General features: G+C 38.0%; 1 protein-coding gene across 1 annotated transcript; it reads left to right on the forward strand.

Annotated features, from left to right (window-relative positions):
- Positions 1-45: 45 nt before the first annotated feature.
- On the forward strand, positions 46-20432 carry STARD6 (StAR related lipid transfer domain containing 6). Its single transcript, XM_045790137.2, has 8 exons — positions 46-865; positions 1471-1554; positions 2985-3078; positions 3266-3315; positions 9478-9604; positions 13006-13123; positions 16063-16156; positions 19853-20432. Exons 3-8 carry the CDS (start codon positions 2989-2991, stop codon positions 20052-20054), a joined length of 681 nt encoding a protein of 226 aa, XP_045646093.1. The 5' UTR covers positions 46-865; positions 1471-1554; positions 2985-2988; the 3' UTR covers positions 20055-20432.
- Positions 20433-22404: the final 1972 nt, after the last annotated feature.

The following is a 22404-nucleotide window of genomic DNA, read 5'->3' on the forward strand; positions in this document are numbered from 1 at the left end:
GCGCTGTCTTGCGGTGCGCATGCGTGGCGCTCGGCGCCTAGGGCGGCTGGGCGAAAGGCGGGGGCCGCCGGGGAAAGGGGGTGCTGCGGAGCGTTTGGTAGCACTCGGTGCTGGGAAATGTAGTTTCTCCCTCCTCATCTTTCGGGGCGGGGGGTGTCTTAGAACTGCATCCCCCTCGCTGCCCTGCACGCTCTCCCCACCTCCGTCACCGCTCTTGAGGGCCCCTCAGCGTTGACGACAGGCTGAGCTTCTCTCCGCGGGCTCCCCGGGATTGTGTGAGGGGATGAGGTGGGGAAGGAGACTCGGGGGGCGCTGGCGGCTGCCGTTTGACTTCGGGCTCCCAGCTTTCACAGCACAGCCTTCTAGGATAAGACACCACCTCCACGGGGGTTGGAGGGGCAGCTCCCCAAACCACTTCTTCCCTGTCTCCTCAGTGCCTTCCACATCCCATCTCTGAGTCCGGCCTCCTGGGCTTGCAGCCAGCCCCTCACACTCAGAGCAGATGCGGGATTGGAGGAGGGAGTTTGGCCAGGGACGGGATTTAACAAATTCCTTGGGGACCTTGATTCCCAGGGAAGAATGGCAGTGACCCAGCACGGATTTGGGGACCCTGTCAGGCAGCCCAGAGAAAGGGAGATTATACAAACAGATGTAAAGACCCACTAACAACAGGTGTGAATCTGTCTACGAGGCTGGGACAGGATATGAGGTGCGAAGAATCCAGTTTCAACCAAGTGGAGTATCAAAAAAAGATGCCATCTCAATATTGGTTTATGTTTATTTTCCACTGACCCTATGGGTGAAGATATCCTTGACCATTACTCCACCTGAATATGTGCCAGTTCATCCGATGTTGCATCACCAGGTAATGCAGCTATAGTCTTGCTGTTTGTTCTCTTTTCACCCTCTCTAGCCCACTAAACTTAATATTTCCTTTTCTCTTAGCAAATGGAAAAGTCCACAAGCTATAAAATTCAGTTAAGTGGTTCGATTAAACACATTTATTGTGGCAGTAAGTGTTAGTGATTTGAAAATGAGTAGAAGTCCCTGCAAGAGTTTATTCTCTACTGCTATCTTCCAATAAATGGAAGATTCTAGATCACTCAATATCAAATATGTTGCTGATTGGAAATAAAAAACTGTTATATATGCTGGGACAAGCACAGGTCAGTGACTAGCCAAGGACTGTTAATGGCATGAGCTTAAAAAGTTAGACATCTTTATTTACATTCCACCCAAATATCTTTTTAACCTGTCCTTCTTTAAGATAATTTCTTAAAGGTTCTTTTCATAAACATGATCATTAACATTTCTCTTACTGCCTTTTTCTTTCATCATGGGCATGTATAGCAAATGTTTCCTAATGAGGACATAAGTAAAAATAAAGGACACTGAGAAAATGTAAAGGAAGATATCAAATATATTGACCTAATTCATGGATCAAAATAATTCTACTTTGTTCCTTCACAGGTTAAGAGATATGGAGATCTCCACAAGGTTTTGGAGAAGAGTCCCAATAATTATTAAAATTCTGGACTAGATCTATTAGGAAAGGTAATGAAACCAAAAGTCTACTAGGAAAAAGGAGTTGTAATGGTTTACTAAAGCTTCTCAAATATAGATGTCAACTAGGTGTTATGCCTTGCTGGAGAACTAAACAAGAGAAAGTGGATTTATGATCCAACCTAGAGCTTTAAGTGAAAGCTAATTAAGACATGGCTCTGATAACTAAACTTTAAGAAGGTTTATTGAGGCAGCTCTTTGGAGAGTTTTTTAAAAGGTAGATTTAAATATGTCATTTCAAGAAAAGAAACTAATGTTTCTGATCATCAAGAAGGGGTCCCACACTGTTTCGATCACTTTCGCATATATTAACTCACTTAATCCTTCTAATGACCCCATGAGATAGGTATTACTGTCCCCAATCTATACATGTAAACATTGAAGTTCAAAGGTTAAGCAATTTATTCAAAATAATATAGTTGGTGGTAAGTGGCAAAGTTAGGATTTGAATCCAGCTGTGTGTCGTCACATTCTTTCCACCATACAAGCCAGCTTCCCCTAACTGAAAACTAGATAATGAACCAAAGGACCAATGAGACTCCAGTTTCCTGAACTCATTCAGAACAGAAATAGCATCTTACTCAACTGTTTTTGCCACACCTACCACAGTACTTAATCACTAGTATAGGGTTCTGTAAATATGTTCATATTGAATTGATTTGAACTTGATCCTGTCTGAAGAGGAGGCATTTACACAAAGACACCAATGAAGAGGAATCTGTCATTCATATTTGGGAAGAATGTTATAAGCAGAGGGAAGAGCAAGTACAAAGATTCTGAGGTAGGAAGATGGTTGGTTGTATTTGAGGAACAGCCAGGTCAATATGATTGGAGCTGTGGTGGAAGAGAAGACAGGTAGGAGTTGCCTTTGGAGAGGAAGCCAAATGTCAGATCATTTAGTGCCATTGCCCTTACTTTAAAAAGACTAATTCCCAAGAACACATGATCAACAGATTATGCTTTACAAGAGAAAGGAAGCATGATTAAGCTGTTGGAAATATTAATGATTTATTGAATAACTATTATGTGCCAGGCACTGGGCTAGGGCATTTAAATGCATTATCTCATTTAATCCTCACATTAATTCTACAGTTTGTTATTATCCCAGAAAATTGAAACATTAAATAATGTGGTTCACAACCAGTGGCAGAGACAGAATTTGACCCAGGTCTCTCTGAGTCAAAAGCCTGCTCTTTGTACTATACCACATTTTCTCATTTGAAAGATTATGAATAAGGAAAAAGGAATTCATGCATTCACGCACTTAGCAATTATTAAGTAAAAACTTAATAAAAAAAATAAGTATTGTTCATTACTATGTAACAGACACTGTAGAAATAGTATTAAAATGTAATACAGCATTTTAAAATTGTTTCATATGGTTATATTCTTACCAGTTGTCTGTTTTTACAACTTTGCAGGTAGATGGACTATAAGGCACTTGCCCAAGAAACTGCTCAAGAAGTTTTAGAATACAATCAAGACACATCAGGCTGGAAAGTGGTTAAGACTTCAGTAAGATAAGTTAAATATGTTTCAAGAGTTATTTTTTTTTTATGAGAAGCGATTCAAAAAGACTTCTAAAAATATTTTCTTTTAGGAACCAAAAAATACATATTTTTACTTTTTGTTTGTTTGTTTGTTTGTTTGTTTTTCTGTATTTGACAGCTAATTTATTTCTGGATTTTTATTCCCCTTTGAGAAAAAGGTAACTGTTTCCAGCAAGGCTTCTAAAAAATTCCATGGAAACCTGTGAGTACAATTTCCTTTTTATAGTTGTTTTGAATTCAGTGGCATTGATGTATCTGGAACTCAGTGCTGCTTCATTAGCTATAACATTGCTGGATAGTGATCAGGAAATAGAGATTAATTATAAAGTCACTGGGTTGAAATGTGATATTAATAGGGGCGCCTGGGTGGCACAGCGGTTGGGCGTCTGCCTTCGGCTCAGGGCGTGATCCCGGTGTTCTGGGATCGAGTCCCACATCGGGCTGCTCCGCTATGAGCCTGCTTCTTCCTCTCCCGCTCCCCCTGCTTGTGTTCCCTCTCTCGCTGGCTGTCTCTATCTCTGTCGAATAAATAAATAAAATCTTAAAAAAAAAATGTGATATTAATAAATTAGAGCAATTATGTGCCACCTAATCATTTTCAGACTTGAAGACAATCAGGAAAAAAAGTCTTTCAAGTGAATAATTCATTAAGATAGGAAATTTCTACCTCAAGAAATAATTACTATAAAAGCAGATTGGTATTTTCTTGATCACAGTAGTATTTTGCGGCCTTTCAAACATTTCACCTTTCCATTAAATGAACCACTAAAAAATAAAGTTTATTTCCCCAATTTACTTTTCTTGCTGATATATGTAATGTTTTCTGGAAGCTGCTTTTAAGGATATTTTTGAGGATCCTGTTATTTCAAATATAACTACACTGGGAGAAATTGTGCTGACATTTTTAATCTTGTTCTTAAGAGTTGTTCATTCACTGCTCATGATATCACATTAATGCAAATAGATCATCATATGTTATCGAAATCACTTTTTGTTTTTATCTTTTAGCCTATAGAAGGGGTCAGCATAAGCTCTTTATTGATCACAAGTTGTGCTTAAGACCCCCAAACTAGTCAAATTTTTACCCTTTACAGTTGGCTCTTTGTGTGGCTTACAGACTGTTTTCACAATTCAGCAGTTTTATGATTTTGTCCTGCACTTAGCCAGGGAAAGCTAGCTTGGAAGTTCTGTAACCAGTCACTCCTCAGAGGGAACAGTTGTGGGCATACAGACATCCTTCCAGAACAGCAGCAAAAAGTATGATTTTATTTTAAAGTGGTCAGAATGTATTATGTGTCAGAAATTACATTTAACGGGGCGCCTGGGTAGTGCAGTCGTTAAGCGTCTGCCTTCGGCTCAGGGCGTGATCCCGGCGTTCCGGGATCGAGTCCCACATTGGGCTCTTCCGCTGGGAGCCCGCTTCTTCCTCTCCCACTCCCCTGCTGTGTTCCCTCTCTCACTGGCTATCTCTCTGTCAAATAAATAAATAAAATCTTTAAAAAAAAAAAAGAATAAAAAAAAAGAAATTACATTTCAGTCTCTTAAGCCAGTAAGACTTCAGCTCTTTGTTGATTAATCTATATTCAGCTTAGAAAATGCTTGTAAGTCACCAACCCAATTCTTTCATTGAATGCTTCTGTGATAGACAGCCTAGTACCTCCACTCTGATTGTTTCTGAGCAGAGGCAGCCTAGCACATCATCCAGTATGATTGTTCTGAGCAGGGGCAGCCTAGTACATCTAGTATGATTATTCCTGAATAGGAGCAGTCTGGTACATCCAGTATAATTATTCTGAGTGGGCAGTCTTTCACACCCACTCTGATTACTCCATAGTAGTGGCAGCCTGGTATACTCAATCAGAATGCTCTGAGTAGGGACATCCTAGTGCATACACTCTGATTGTTCTGCACAGAGGCAGCCTAGGACATCTAATCTGATTGCTCAGAGTAGGGGCAACCTAGTATAACACCCTTCTGACTGATTTAATTAGAGGCAGCCCAGTACATCCTCCTGATTGCTCTGTATGGGGCAGCCTAGGACATACAATCTGATAACTCCTAAGAGGGGCATCCTCGTACCTCCATTCTGATTGCTCTGAGTAGGTGGCAGCCCCACACATCCCTTCTTACTGCTCCTGAGAAGGGGCAGCCTTGTACATAAACTCTTATTGCTCTGAGTCTTATTGCTCTGAGCAGCCTAGGACATACAATCTGATTACTTCTGATGGGAGCAGCCTAGTACATGCACTCTGATTTCTTTGGGTAGGGGCAGCCTAGTATACCCCCTCTGTTTTCTCTGAGTAGGGGCAGCCAAATACACCCCCTCTTCTCTAGGTAGGAGCAGCCTAGTACATGCACTCTGTTTGCTCTGAATAGGGGCAGCCTCTACGTCCACTCTGATTGCTCTGAATAGGGGTACCCTAGTACATCTATTCAAATTACTCTAATAGGGGCAGCCTAATGTGTCTTCTCTAATGGCTCTGAGTAGAAGTATCCTCATACCTCCATTCTCATATCTTGAATAGGTGCAACATAAGATATCCACTCCACTTGTTCTGAGTCGGGGCAGTCTACTGTGTATACACAGCCTTCCACACCCCACCCCCTGCCAGAGATGAGTGTGATCCTATGTTTTTCATCTAACTGTTTCTCTCCCTACTTCTGGCTGGTCTTCTTGTGCTTTTGCATTCGTTCCACGTAATTCTTCTAATCATTCACTAACAAAAAATTTTTTTTTCAAAAATTTCTCCACATTTTGTTCCAAATGAAATCCATTTTCTCCGGCACAGCTGAGATGCTGCCTGCTCATTTTGTCTTGCCTTTGCCCCTGAGCAGAACCTATGCACTACTACAGGAGTGACACCTCCATCCATGAGCAGGAAGGGGATGTGAGGGTGGCACTGGGGAGAAACGGCACCGTGACTTCAGCTTGCCCCTCTTGGAGGGGGGGAAATAAACCCCAGTATTTACTGCCTCGGATAGAGCCTCACCCTATCAGTAAACTCTGGGTGGGGATAAGGAAGCCCCAGTCTTCTCAGCAGTGTCTGCTTAGCATAGAGTATAACAGCATGAGCTGAGGGGTGCCAAGAATGAGACATGTCAGTATCCTGCCCCTCCTAGGATGAAACCATAGCCCTTGGGGTGCCTGGGTGGCTCAGTCATTAAGTGTCTGCCTTCAGCTCAGGTCATGATCCCAGGGTCCTGGGATCGAGCCCCGCATCAGGCTCCCCGCTTAGCAGGAAGCCTGCTTCTCCCTCTCCCACTCCCCCTGCTTGTGTTCCCCCTCTCGCTGTCTCTCTCTCTGTCTAATAAATAAACAAAAAATCTTAAAAGAAAGAAAGAAAGAGAGAAAGAAAGAAAGAAACCATAGCCTTAGACTGGGAGTTAGTGGGGAGAGGGAGGTCCTCCTTGGCTTCCAAAGGCGAGGAAGTGTTGGCTAGAAGCCGACTATGGCTCAAATGCTATAGATTCTTACTTTTCCTACCTAGATTTAATAGATTTTCTTGAAAAAAATGTTTTTCCATTTCCTGAATGCCCTTAGGTCATTTTCTAGAGAATTTAAATCGTTATTTCTTAAAGTAATTTTCATCAGCTGTTTCACTATGGAGGAGGGTTTACTAAAAGTCTCACCCAGCTACTCTGGAAGTCCCATCCCCAACTCTAATATCACATAGGATAGCCAAAAATATGATCACTAACAGCCCGTGACTATTTTATCATCTTACAGATGCTTCCCCAAGTTTACAATTCTAGTGTGCCAAAATAGACACTTTACATTATTTTTCTCCTCCCTCATCCTCCTAGTTACTCTTTTGGCATTCATTCACAAAAATCATAAAAGGCTATAAAGTGATTTGGAGACATTAAAATTAGTATGCTGATACAAATCCACACATACTCAAAGGTTTCCATCTCAGCCTGAAAGTGTCATGAAATGTATGGTCTGTAAAAAGTGTACCTTAATGTATACCCATCTATCAGTCCATATACCAGCTAAAGTTTGTCAGAAACTGTAAAAGACAGGAGAAAATAGTTAAAATATTTTTAATTTGACCTGAGGTCACTTCACATATAATGAAAAAAAGCTTTATTATAGATCATAGTAAAATATCTAATGAACTGTTTGTCTTAACGATCAATAGATACAAGAATATAGTTCTTAGATTTAAGTATGACAAAATTGGTATCTCTGAAGACCCTTGAATGTAGTAGATACTGAATTGCTCATGGAGTGATAGACTCAAGTACTCAAGACACATAAACGTTTTGTGTTTTCAAAGAGGCTTGATATTTACATATTTTTAAAACCCACTAGCTCTAATATACCTCCAGTTAGTGAATTAAGATAATTTTTGACTAGTAGCCTACCCTCTGCCCAAGACACAACTTTAACTATGTTTTATAAGTTTCCAAAGAGCAAAATAAATAATTTCTGCCTTGTAGTCATATAATACCTGTAACTTATACTTTTCTCACCTTTACAAATGTTTGGAAAATAAACAATCAGCCATTGAGTAGACAGCCTAAACTGGGGGTAGAGAGTAAGTAAATATTTTAGGCTTTGCAGCTGCTGTGGTCTCCATTGCAACTACTTAGCTCTGCCATTATAACATAAAAGCACGACACATAAATAGACAATACATTTTTGTGCCATCATAGCACAAGGGCACTAACATTAGTAGACAGACAATACATTAATGTATTGGCTGTGTTTCAGTTAAACTAACTACAAAAACAGGAAGTAGGCTAGACTTGACCTATAGACCATAGGTTGCCAAGCCCTGTCCTAAACAGTAGATATGAAAAATCACAAATCCTCAAATGTTGATAAACTAACATGTATGTTAGGAACCCTTCCCTAAATCACATGAGATAGTCAACACTTTCTTATAGGCTTTGTGTTAGATTACCACAGGTGAGGCTAAGCTATGATGTTGGTCACAGGTGTATTAAATGCATTTTCAACTTGAGATACTCTCAACTTACGAGGGTTTATCTCAGTATAACCTCATCGTAAATTAAGAAAGATCTTAGTTTTCTAGTTAGAAATACAAAGAAGTTCAAAATTCTTTATCTTCAAAGTTTACAGTATAATTAAAGAGAGAGAGCAGATTAATAAAAAAAAAAAAATCCATGGTAGTATATACAAATCCCTTCAGAGTTTTGTACTTAAATTTTAACTGTATCTTATCTGACTTATTTTTCACAGGACCTGATAATTTTTCAGGTTGTTTTCTCACTATCTTATTCAGAGTTTAATATTAAACTTTTAAAAACTTTGTAGATCTGAAGGAAGGAAACATTACATAGTAAGGAAATTTGAGGATATCTCATAAAGAAAATTAAGGACTAACTGAGCTTTTAAAGAGAAATTAACATACAAAGAAATAGTCTAATGAACTCCTTATTTGCTTGCCAAATCATTAAAACGAAGTTTCAGAGGAAGAACCATTCATAAATATGACAATTATTAGACTAATAATAGTATTTGGTTTTATCTCACTTCCCCCAGGACTTTTAACTTTTTAAAGGTTTAAAAATTTTGATTTTACTTAAACCTATCCCCTCAGTTTGGAAAGAATCATTAACAGGGAGAAGAGTACAGCCAATATTATTCAGACTTCATTTTTATTCAACAGCCTTCTGCTAAATAGTGAGTTTTAACCCAGTTTTCTCATATTGCCTTAATTCCATTGATGGGTAACTACATCTAATTTCAGTGACAGACAAACACAAAGGTTAGTTATTTGCCCAAATCCTGACATGTTAAAAATAAATGAAATTTAAAAGTCACTGTCTATGAATAAGGTTCAGTTGTAACACAGACATGGCCATTCATTATATATAGTCTATGGCTACTTTACTGCTACCCTAGCAAAGTTGAATAGTTGCAACATAGATCATGTGGCCTGCAAAGCCTGAATTACTTACCATCTGGCCTGAAAATTTTGCTGACACATTACATCCTTAAATTAAGAATTGGGGCTACAAGATAATGAATGTATAACCACACAAACTTCTCAATTACATTTGGCTTATGATAAATACGGCAGGTAAATATGAAAAAGATTTAAGAAAAATCCTAAAAGAAAGTAGCCCCCTCTAAAAAGACAGCTATAAAACAGTATCAACAAGATTTGCCGAAAAATACATTTTGAAATAATTTATATTAATTATTGCAATGCTTATTTAAATAACCTGGCTACTTCCAATTGAATATTAGTGTTTTAAATGGCTAATATTACTTTCAAGTGTTCTTTTCTGTTATTTGCTAAATTAGCCTACTTTATACTATGATAGCATTATATTTTGAGCTTAGATGAAACTTGTTAAATTTTGATTTTCTCTGTTTTGTTAACTGCAGATATCGTGTTGAAGGAATAATTCCAGAATCAACAACTAAACTGTCTGATTTCCTCTACAAACCTGAAAACAGAGTTACATGGGATAAATCATTGAAAGTGTACAATATGGTACACAAGATTGATTCGGTAATTTGTTGTCTGATATTAGACTTTTACTGTACCAATATATTTTTAGTTTTATTAGTGATTTGAGTATATTAAACCTGTATGATGTAGACAGGATGATATAGATACTTCATATTTTATAGACTTGAATTGAAATCTTCATAAAAGTTTTAAAACTGCCCTCTTTATTAGTCAAAAGTTTAATTCTGATTAGCTTGATTCTGTTGTAAAGGCTTTGCGCATTCAGAATCTAGCTAGCTCATGCAGATGTATGTCTTCGGTGTTGAGGGGTTTGAACTTCATGTATTCTCTTCCATTAGGTGGGAAAAAAAGATTAAGCATGCCTTGTTGGTAGGAAGTCAGTAGATTTATCTTAGTTATAATACATTAGATAACAGGAACAATGCAGACACATACTGTAGGGGCTTAAGAGCAAATAGCATGTAACTTTTTTTAAGAGTAAGGATACAGCATGGAATAACGTTATATAGATGGTTGTGGTTTTTGAAATGCTTTCAAATACATTATCTCAAATAGATGAAGAGGGAGACTAAAAACAAAGAGAAAAGAAAAATACATGTAATTAGAGTAGAAAGTTTAAGAAGTCAAAGAGGTGAGAGAAAAGAAGACCGAATTTAAAAGAGAATTAGGACAGCACACTATAGACCTCTTATTTATTAAGACTGCTATACTGGGCGCCTGGGTGGCACAGCGGTTAAGCGTCTGCCTTCGGCTCAGGGCGTGATCCTGGCGTTATGGGATTGAGCCCCACATCAGGCTCCTCCGCTATGAGCCTGCTTCTTCCTCTCCCACTCCCCCTGCTTGTGTTCCCTCTCTCACTGGCTGTCTCTATCTCTGTCAAATAAACAAATAAAATCTTAAAAAAAAAAAAAAGACTGCTATACTTTGTGGTATGTATATTATACCTCAATAAGCTGGGTTTTTTTTTTTAAGATTTTACTTTTTTATTTGAGACAGAGAGAGAGGGAGAGAGCCCGAGCGGTGGGAAGGGGTAGAGGGAGAGGGAGAAGCAGAGTCCCTGCCGAGCAAGGAGCCCAACATGGGGCTTGATCCCAGGAACCTGAGATCATGACCCAAGACAAAGGCAGATGCTTAACCAACTGAGCCACCCAGGCACCCCTCAATAAGCTGTTTTGAAAAATTTAGTCATAAAGCAAACTTTTATGATTTTCACAAACAATTGCATTTGTAAAATTCCAGATAAGTGGGTCTTTTGTCCTTTGTATCTCCAAGCCACATTCCACACATCAAAACAAATGTCTCACATACCTACCATCACCTTATCATTTACCTGGAATTCCATAGGTTACCTTTGCCTCCTTTTATTAAATTGATTTTAAAGCTTGGGAGTGGGGAGAGGTTGTAGAAAAGCCCCGGAAAGTAAATGTTCCATTTTGTAGAAAGGTCCTGAAGTTCCTTATCCACAAAAAAACCTTTCGATTACCCTCTTGGGATTTAAACATTCAGACTGGGAAACATAGTCCGTCAGAAATGAAAACTGAAACATTGGACTGTTACTTTCATGATTGATTACACAGTTCCATTCATACTTCATATATTTCTGCTATTGCTACAAGTCAGCTGTAATAATGGAAAGAATACTAGATTTGGCATCAAAAAAAACCTGGCAACAGATTCAGAGAAATTATGTGATTTGCCCATGGTCATCGCAGCCAATATGTGGTAGAACCATGACTTAACACTTGATCTCCTGCTTCCAAATTCTAAGCCCTTTCCAATGTACTATGTATCTCTTAGTAGCATTACACTGTAAGAATTATTTTACCTTCCTATGAATGTTTATAGTATGCATCTCCAGAGATGTGTTTTCACTGACTCATTCACCCCCATTAATGAGGGAGGGATTCCTGCTCTAGGGTTATGGGGGTGATCAAACACATGACATCTGACACTAGACAAATGAGATCAACAGCAGATCATTAAACCTTAGTCACAGCCCAGGAGAGGAGGACTGTTCCAACTTTGTTAAATTGGCATTTGTTAAATGGAGCAGAGGGTGCCAGATGGTGAGCCACGTTTCAACAAAAGACCGCAAGAGAAATTGAACTAGAGAAGTTTATTACTCACAAGTCCTGGAAGAAGTACATGGCAAGCCTCCAGGAGCCACATGGGGAGGTCAAGACAGGGCTCAGGCAGAGAGGCAGGACCTGAGGCACCCGCCTGCATTAGCTCTGTGGGTGGAGTGCTTTGGGATTCCTGGGCTAAGGCCAGATTGTTTGATTCAAACCAAAAAGAGCAGGTCACTCTATAAAATGCAAGTCGCAGAGGTCTTGTCTAAGTTGCTCACGAGGGGAAAGCCATGGGAGGTGGGGAAGACGTGATCAGAATGGTGGCTGGGGAGGTTATATCAGGAACTGACACCCACTTGTGACTCTGTGGCGACTATCTAAGGCATTTGCTTGCATGGGGAGCTCTTGTCAGTTTCAGCCCCCCCCCCACCCGCCCCCGCAGGCTGAGTGGCCAAACAAAACCGATGCTGAAGCAGCAATACCATGGAGTAGCTTAGCTAAACTCTCCAGGGCACACCACGTCATGCAGCGTGACATAGGAGTTGCACCCAGGACCAGAGTGAATAACCAGAGGTTGTGCAAGACAGGCTTTGTAGTATCAAGAGGTTGAGATGACCCCTGACTCCTACAGGAGGCTGTGATTGGTTGTTGGAATAATTCTGCAGCCCAGCAGGGAGCAAGTAGGAACTGTGCCTGATCCTACTGATAAGGAGCATTGTTTGGCTAAGGAGCAGAATGGGAGAATAACTTGCAGTTAGGCCATTTACGACTCTTCCCATTTCAGCAGATGTCAAGGCAACACACAATATAGGCTTTACACCACAAGGTGCTAAACTAATATATTTTTCAGAATGTATTACCTAGCGAGTGTGGACTGGTAGAAATAGTACTGTCCTGGGAATCAGGAACGTGGGTTCTAGTTCTGTACTTATCTCTAGTTTTGCATATGATTTAATCTCTTAGGCTTTAATTTCTTCATCTAAAAATTTAAAGAGTAGATGACAACAAGATTCCGTTATGAATTTTCTGCACTTACATTAATTCCTTACCAGGTATATGATTTGCAAATTACTTTCTCCCATTCTGTACGTTGACTTTTCATTTTATGGTTTCCTTTGCAGTGCAGAGCTTTTTAGTTTGACGTAGTCCCACTTATTTATTTTTGCTTTTGTTACCTTGCAATTATAAATATAGATCTAATGTTCCTCTGACACTGAAAATGCAAACTGATTTGATGATAAGTTCTTATAACTTCAAAGCCCTGCTTTTTCCAAATGGTAGCTAACCTTATGCAGTGAAATTCTTTGGGAAGCGAAACGAAGAATAGATACCAAATAACTGTTGCAATCTTTATGGTTTGATTTGTTCCAGGACACATTCATATGTCATACCATTACACAAAGTTTTGCCATGGGCTCAATTTCCCCCCGAGACTTTATCGACTTAGTGTACTTCAAGCGCTACGAAGGGAATATGGATATTATCAGTTGTAAGTTGAAACATTTTGCCCACATTTTGGAAATAGTATGAGACATTAATAAATGTATTTTCCTTTAACGCACAGTTTGGAAGATATTGTGTTTTCAATTAATTTTTATTTTTTTATTTACTTAGTGAGACCAATAAACATATGTATAATACAGACAAAGAAGCCTGACATTTTACCCAACACTGGAGGTACCATTTACATTAGTCAATCATGATGGCATCTCTTGCTTGGCCTTTTTGCAGCTTACGCCATGCAGCACTGAGTATAGACAGATAAGTTGTAGGCAAAAACCTCACAGCATATATTTTAAAACTACTAAGACATAAAGTTAATCTTTGGACATATAATGTTATATTTGAATTGTGTAGAATGGGCATATCCAGTAACTGATAAAATTCCTGAAGAAATTTAGATGATCATTAGATGAATCTTTACATAAATGTGCTTACATTTCTTTTAGAAATTGGAGATTTTGATATATCCTTAGCCCTCCCAAAAATGTGTCACTATGTAAAATGCAAATGTGTAATCACTTCCTAACTTGCTTTATTCGTTTAAAACCTACCAGTTCATACCACAAAGATCTTTGGACTCAGATAAATGCAGTAACTCCCGGTGAAGGGACTTCGGTAGGACAGTGGCCTAGAGCCCTGTTTTTCTCCAGATTTCAATTTAATCTCACCATTCCTATCTGAATAGCCTTCCCTATTGTAAACTTCTTGGGGAATAGGACAGTTAAGTGCTGTTAATTATTATTTTCCAACAAGGCTTCAGTTGCTCTGCTGTATCTATAGGACTCTAAGTTTCAGAGTCCAGACTGCGTCATCGTTCTGCTAACAGCACTCACTCGAACACAGTTCTGTTGTAGCATGCCACTGAGGCCTGAGAAGGCCTGAGATTCAGCACTTCTCTACAGGGGTCTCTTGTAGATTCATAGAATGTCACTGAGTTGTCTCCTTAAATGAGAGCACATAAAATTTTATTCACCGTCTACGGCACAAAATACTGTATGTCTAAATTATAGATCTGTTATTTTCTGTATTTTGAAGCAGACCATTTCAATCTCATTTTTAGTGGTCAGAGGAAAGGTAAAAAAGAATTATGGAAGTTAAAATCAACAAATAGTCGTAGTACTCAGTCACCCAGTGATCAATACTAAATCTGTTTTAAGCAATTTTCTTCAAATGAATTTTTGATGAATACTGAGTTTTCTTCTTACTGCTCCATTTGCTGTTGTTTAACTTACTATGCAGCTTGCTTTGAGCTGAATATTTTGTGTGCATTATTTCACCAATGAGGAAACTCATTGGTTCACAGAAATTAAGTTACATAGCTAGTAAGCACCTGAACCAAGAGTTAAAACTCACGTCTTCTGACTTTCCAAAATCTGTGCTGTCATACCATATGCCTCACAAAAGACCCATGCTTGTTTGTGGAATATAACAACAACAACAACAAAAAGTTTTAAAGAAAGACAAGGATAATCTCCATATTTTAAGCAGAGAAAAAATATGTTAATATCACCTCTGACAGTATCCCTATGCCAACATAATAGGCTCTGTTAAGATGATAAACAGGTCATGAATGTGGAAAATGCATTCAGCCACATTTGTCTCTTAAGCTGTTCTTAAGCTAGTGTTTAATATTGCATTTCCCTTAGAATTGATTGCTTATGTTAAAATCATGTAGGAAAATCCATCTTCTCTGACAAGAGCAGGATTCAGTTGCACAGAAAAAAACAAATATATCTTTAAAAATATTTTTAGAAAGAATATATATAATTATCATAATCATAATCAAACTACCTCCTTTTTACATTCATATACAATATTGTTATGCTGCATAATTCCTAAAACAAACTCTACTGATTTTTAATTATACTTTGAATTAGCTCCAGGGAATTGGCAGAAAAGAGCATTTTTTAAAAAAGATGTATTTGTTTACTTAAGAGAGAGAGTGCAGGGTGGAGGGGAGAGAAAATCCCAAGGAGACTCCACGCTGGACGTGGAGCCCAACCCAGGGCCCAATCCCAGGATCCTGAGATCATGACCTGAGCTGAAATCAAAAGTCGGATGCTTGACTGACTAGGCCACCAGGTGCTCTAGCAGAAAAGAGCATTTATTTTTTTATTTTTTATTTTTTTAAAGATTTTATTTATTTATTTGAGAGAGAGAGAGAGACAGCCAGCGAGAGAGGGAACACAGGCAGGGGGAATAGGAGAGGGAGAAGCAGGCTCCCAGCAGAGAGCCTGATGTGGGGCTCAATCCCAGGACTCCGGGATCACGCCCTGAGCCGAAGGCAGAAGGTTAACGACTGAGCCACCCAGGCGCCCCAGAAAAGATCATTTAAACTATTTTTATTAATAGACAAAATAACCCCATCAAATATTTTATTTAGAAAATGATTAACATGTTGTACATAAATGTTGAATCACATATATCGCACACCTGAAACTAATATTCCACTGTACGTTAACTGAAATTCAAATAAAACCTTAAAAAATAAGTAGATTAAGAAGGATCTAACTTTAAAAAAATAATAAATAATGATTAACAAAAAAAAAATCTATAAACCCACTATCCTAATGGAATAGTCTTTTCCTTTGTGATTTCTTCTGTTGCTTCAAATCTCAGAAAGTAATTAAATGATACATTTAATACTTTTTGTTGTATGTAAAATGTAACAGCATCTTTAGAAATAATAACATGAGAAAATTTGAGAGCACAGTAGTGCTCATCTGGCATTTTCTCAATTTTGGTCTGTGTACACATGCATATGTATAAATATGTATATATACATGTATAAAACTAGTATCAGTGCTGATAATAACTAAATTAAATTAAATGCTATATCATACATTTTTTAAAATATGCTACTTGAAATAGAATTTTTCATCTTTGTGGAATAGGCTTCATTTTAATTTTTTTTTTATCACTTAGCTAACAGTGTGGATTTTCCATCATATCCTCCATCTTCAAATTATATCCGTGGTTATAACCATGCTTGTGGCTATATATGTTCTCCTCTGCAAGAGTAAGTGTTACTTGCATTTATTTATTTTATTTTAACAAGTTTTTTAGTTCAATTTGTTATTTTTACTAAAGGATTCCTAACTCGTTGGTAGAAGTGTGTGCCAGCATATTCTGTTAGGAAAAAAAATTGCCCCTAAATGCAATTTAAAAAAGTAATTTTTATAAGTATTTTCATCATCAGAATGGATAATTCCCTATAAAGTATGATTTGAGGTCTCTGGGACTAGTCACAAATACACATTCCCCTCTATCCCCTCACCCCCAGTTAACCTTAACCTGATGATTTATTTATATTTCTCCATTAGAGTTACTTCCGTGAATTATTAAGGAATTTTTGTAAATTAAAAATACATTTACCTAGAATTATAATACACTCACATTTATCAGCAATTAACGCTTTATGTTAAATGAATTCTTTCCAGTGGACTACCTACGAATACCTGCAGAATGAGACAAACAATAGGTAAATTTGGAAAGAGCTAGAGAAATCAGAAGAGTCACTGCCTATAGGTAACCAGCCTAGGGATAAATGGTAACAAAAAATACACATATTTTATAAATGTATGTACATTAATTCAATGTATATCATTTCATAAACCCTTAAGTTTTAGTTTTTGCTAAATGATTTTATACAAGTAAAAGATATTGGCACATAAAAACATGTAAAATTTTATGTTGGCCAGATATAAACCTCTCAATCAGAGGAGAAAAAAAAAAAAAACATGTGAAGAAAGTTAAAATAAAATTACATTTTAGACTGTATTCCTTAATATTTTCTCTACTGAATTAAAGAACTGAAAGCAATTGACAATTACATACATTAACGGACAGGATCATAGTGCAAATGGTGACAATGGTGGTCTTTCCACCCACCTGTCAATTTTGAATCTATGGTCAAGACTTCATTTTCCACAGCAGGAAAAAACAAAACAAGGGAAGGATTACTGCTTCAGATCAGTTGGATAAAGCAATGGTTGGCAGGGACTGTAGTTGGGAAGCTACATATTCTGATGTGTGTTTCACAGGCTGTCTCCTTCTTGCATCTTGTCAACCTTCCCTTTCCACTGCAAAACACATGGGACAAAAGCTCTGATCTAGATGTCCCATCTAGGGTGGGAGCTCTGCCTAGCATCCTGATAGAGGAAAAGATACAGTCTCATTCATAGTCTCAGAGAAAGGTATTGACAAAAAAGTGATTCTTTTGTACCTTCTCTTTCCATGCAGCACAGCATTTGGGACAGCCAACATTTGTAAACAAGTCATGTAGTAAACTTATAAAACTTATTACCAGTAGTAAAGGTACTGTCTAGTAAATACTGGAAAAGGTTTTCTGAAGCATGTAAAGTCCTAGCAAAGTCAAATAGAGATTTAAGACCTTTTCAACAGCTAGTGAATATTCTCAATCTAACCACCTGAGGCACTGTGAAAATAGTCTAAACTCTCCATACACAAGAGTAGAAGAAAATGGACACACGCTTTGTTGGAGGAGTGGTCTTCATACCCCCCAAAAAGAATTTTGTAAAACTACTCTGCCTTGTACATTTTTAAGTTGATATTAAAATTTTTCATAGGATTAAATTAAGAAGGTGCAATTTTCAGCACTCTAAATATTGACAATCTAAAAAAAGTGTTATGTCACTCTTGTAAGCATATCCAATAAACTCTAAATACCATAATAACTGGAAACCTACCATAACTATCAATTTCAAAATACACACAACCTCTATCAGAAATTTACATCATTAGTTTTCTCCTTGTTCCCACATTCTTACTTTTTTCCCCTCATACAATTTAATCCTAATAGAATATATTTTACAGTTTGAATTCTTTTATTCTTGTATTAATCACCCTGTCACTCTTCTTTGCAAAAATAAGTGTTTAACTTTAAAAATCCATTTTATTTCCTGTGACCTTCAGTATCTAAATGTTACAAAATATATGTGTGTACTAGATTAAATTATTACATGATCAAAACAAAATATGTTACTAAATGTTTTATAACTATTAAGTATAAAAGCAAACATTGAAAACACGCCTTTTATTATTAGCAAAACTTAGATAGCACTTACTTTGTGCCAGGCACTTTATAAACAATTTACATATATTGATTCATTTGGTCCTCCCAATAACCTCATGAGGTAGGTAGTACTACTATTTCAATTTTGCAGAAATAAAATGGAAGTCCAGAGAGATTAAGTAATTTTCTCAAGGTTAATCACAGGTAATAGCAAAGCTCAGCTTCAAACCAATGCAAACTGGTTCCAGAGTCCATGCTTCTAACAATTACAACTCATTTAACTGTGTATTTATAATACTAATAAAATGAGACAGCACTTACTATTGTCTGCCCCTACTTCACATTTTTATGAATGTAAGCACTGAGAAAATTTTTTTGCATAAATAAGTGGTTTAAAATGAAAAGAGTATAATTCCAGGACTTTCATTAAATGCCTTGAATTCTTTTGTGTTATGTACCATAAATTAAATAGTGACCTATAAACAAAAACTATCTTTAATGACCTATCAGCTCACAACGAAGTTAGATCCTTAAATTTTATTGAAAGCAAAGAATTGACGACATGACTTGGTAAGGATTTATTACCCAATCATTAGTCGTTCACTTTCTGTCATTCACTTTTTTATATGCCAGAGTAAAGCACCATAGTATCATTCGGTACTATTCAGGGAAGATGACAGCACCTTTGTTCTGTAAAGCAACAGAAGGATGATGTGAACAGGCTAATGGGAAAGGAGAAGCCTACATCTCCATCAGAGATGGTCTCAGATAAGTTTAGGGAAAAGGTACATATGGAAGTTAAGAGATTTGAAAATTTATTCCTTTAAATGTTATTCATCCTCTCATACCCTTTGGAAAGTCTTCACGTACTCCAGTTTGAAGATTGCTGGGTTAGAATATAAAATACTACAGTCTTCCTACTGTCATTTGGAAAGAATATTTCAAAATGTTAAACGCACAAACCTTTGACCTAGAAATTCCAAGTATTTGTAGAAGTGCAAATGGATACATTACAAAGATGTTTTATTGCAGCATAGTAGCAAAAAGTGAGGAAAAAACCCAAATGATAATTAATAAAGGATTGATTACGTAGAGAATGAAATACTATATGCAGTCATGAAAAACAATTAAGCAGATATGTATGTATCAACAGAAAGAAGTGCATGATATCCTACCAAGAGGGAAAATAAAACTAGTTGCAGAAAGTATTATCTCATTTTTGTAAAAACAAAAATGTGTGGGGTAAGTATACATATATGTATGCTATCTTTGTATATACATAGACAATAGTCTGAAAAGATACAGTCAGAAGTATAAATAGTGATTAGCTCTGGGAAACAGAATAATTTTGAAAATTCTGTATTGTTTACATTTTTATAAGCATACATTAATCTTATAATTTAAAAAAGTTAGCAAAATGACAAAAAGGAAAAGCTGACTGAAGACCGTAATGTATAGTCTGACTACTGAATATTTTTATGTAAAATGTTTATGAGCGCAAATCACTCGCCCTTTTTTTGTACCCTTCCTTCCTCCCTTCCTTCAGTAACTCTCCTATCATAAGCACTTTGGAGGGAATCCATGGTGATTGAGACAAGAATCCTGCTTTCTATAAACTTATAAATTCAATACATAAATCTAAAAATCTTTATATTTTTTTAATTCTTCCTTTGTTTACAGGAACCCAGCACATTCCAAACTAGTGATGTTTATCCAGACAGAAATGCGAGGAAAATTGTCCCCATCAATAATTGAAGCAACCATGCCTTCCAACTTAGTAAGCTTCATCCTCAATGCAAAGGATGGAATAAAGGCACTCAGAACTCCAGGAGGACGTGGATACCATCATAGCGGTCACCCATCATTCCTAAAGAAGAAGTGAGGCCATAGAAAAGCATGTGTGGCAGTTACTACAGTTTACTTCCAAATCAGTATGCATAAATACTGTTAAACTATTCTAGACAGTATCCTTGTAAAAATTATTGAAGGCACTCTGTGGAAATAAGAACTCCTAGTTGTACAAGAGAACAGCATTAAATATAGTTTTTAATCTAAGAATGATGTTAATAACAAGTGTTCTTAATGCACTTTTATCTGTTGCTTTTTTCCCCCCTGGCAAATGCTCTGCAAAGGGATCAGTAAGAAAACATACAGTCGGAGGTCAGCACTAATTAAAAATTAAAATATATTTTAAATTGTTTTTTCTTTGATTACTGCTTAAATTGATCATTGTAGGAGACATGAACATAAAAACTGAAAAGAATTCCAATAGAATGTATGAAGAATGATATCTAAAATTTAAAATTAAATGAATCATCAATCAATTTCTGGTTCTGGCCAAGGTGTACAACCCATCCCTCCCAAATCCTTCCTCTTAAAACTAAAAGACTCTGCATATAAGCACACGAATATTCAAGCATATGTAAAAAGAAGACAAACTGCCTAGGAACCTTAGGCCTTGAGGAATGACATAGCCATCATTGTCAGGGTCTCCTTATTGCCTTCCGTGTATTCCAGGCAGGCACCTGGAACCACCACCAGGCAGGAACAACAAAAGCTTCAAGAAGAAGCCTGTCCCTCATAGCTGTAGGAGTAGCTATGAGCAAAAGGGTGGCCTAATGGAACAAAATCTACAGCAGCCAAACATCAACCTAAAAACTGCACCCACTCCCTCTTTGGTTTCAGTGGGGCAAAGCAGACAGATGATCTTATATCCACCTTGTTTCCACAGCACAGAAGCAGGTGGTGGTGCTCTGACAGAGTTGAGCATAAGTAGCACTATGACAACCCTGCCAGTTGGTATAGGCTGACCAAGCAGGGAGCTGATTTTCCATCTTCCACCCAGCAAAAGCAGGTAGTGGTCCTTTGATATCCCGCCTGGGGTAGCGTCAGTTGGGGTCCTGAGTCCCCCACTTGGCGGCAACAAGACTTAGCTAGCTAGTGCAAAGAAGTGTGGGTCACGATTCACTTCACTGCCCGTCCTTGATCCCCAGTGTCACCAAGGCCTGGAAGGATGCTGCACCGCCATGCCCACCCAATGTATTCCAGTGGTTTCCCCTCTGTAGTGTGCTGAATGATGGCCTCCAAAATATATGTCCTTGTCAAATCCCTGGAACCTTGAATGTGACCTTACTTGGAAAAAGGATCTTTGCAGGTATAATTAAGGACCTCAGAATGAGGTCATCCTGGATTATCTGAGTGAACCCTAAATCAAATCTAATCATTAAGTGTCTTTATAAAAGATGTACAGAAGAGAGACACAGTGGAGGAGGCAGAAGAGAGTCAGAGATTAGAGCTTTGCAGCCACAAGCCAATGAACACTTAGAGCTACCAGAAGCTGGACGAGGTAAGGAAGATTCTCCCCTAGAGCCTTTGGAGTAGGGTGCTGACACTTTGATTTTAGACTTCTGGTCTCCAGACTATGAGAGAATAAATTTCTGGGTTTTTTAAGCCACTAAATTTGTGGTAATTTGTTACAGTAGCCCATGACTTTAGTCAAAATTAAAAATATATGCTCTAGGAAGGAGTATAGGACCCTGTGAGGAAAATGAAAAGACAGGCCACGGTCTGGAACAAAATATTTGCAAGACGTTTCTGTCAAGGACTTGTATATAGAATATGTAAAGAACTTTCAAAACTCAAACTCAACAGTATTAAAAAATCCTATTAGAGGGGCGCCTGGGTGGGTCAGTTGGTTAAGTGTCTGCCTTTGGCTCAGGTCGTGATCCCACGGTCCTGGGATGGAGCCCTGCATTGGGCTCCCTGCTCCTCGGGGAGCCTGCTTCTCCCTCTGCCTGCCACTCCCCCTGCTTGCGCTCTGTCAAATAAATAAAATCTTAAAAAAAAAATCCTATTAGAGGGGCACCTGGGTGGCTTAGTCAGTTAAGTGCTTGACTCTTGATTTCAGCTTAGGTTATGATCTCAGGGTCATGAGATCAAGCCCCCCATTGGGCTCCATGCTTAGCAGGGAGTCTGCTTGAGATTCTCTCTTTCTCCCTTTGTGGCCCCTCCCCCATCTCTAACATAAATACATCTTTAGGGGCGCCTGTGTGGCTCAGTCATTAAGCATCTGCCTTCGGCTCAGGGCGTGATCCCGGAATCCTGGGATCAAGCCCCACATCAGGCTCCTCTGCTGGAAGCCTGCTTCTTCCTCTCCCACTCCCCCTGCTTGTGTTCCCTCTCCCGCTGCTTGTGTTCCCTCTCCCGCTGGCTGTCTGTCAAATAAATAAACA

Source organism: Ursus americanus, chromosome 19 (assembly GCF_024610735.1).
Source record: "Ursus americanus isolate L20-20 chromosome 19, mUrsAme1.1.p, whole genome shotgun sequence".
NCBI lineage: Eukaryota > Metazoa > Chordata > Mammalia > Carnivora > Ursidae > Ursus > Ursus americanus.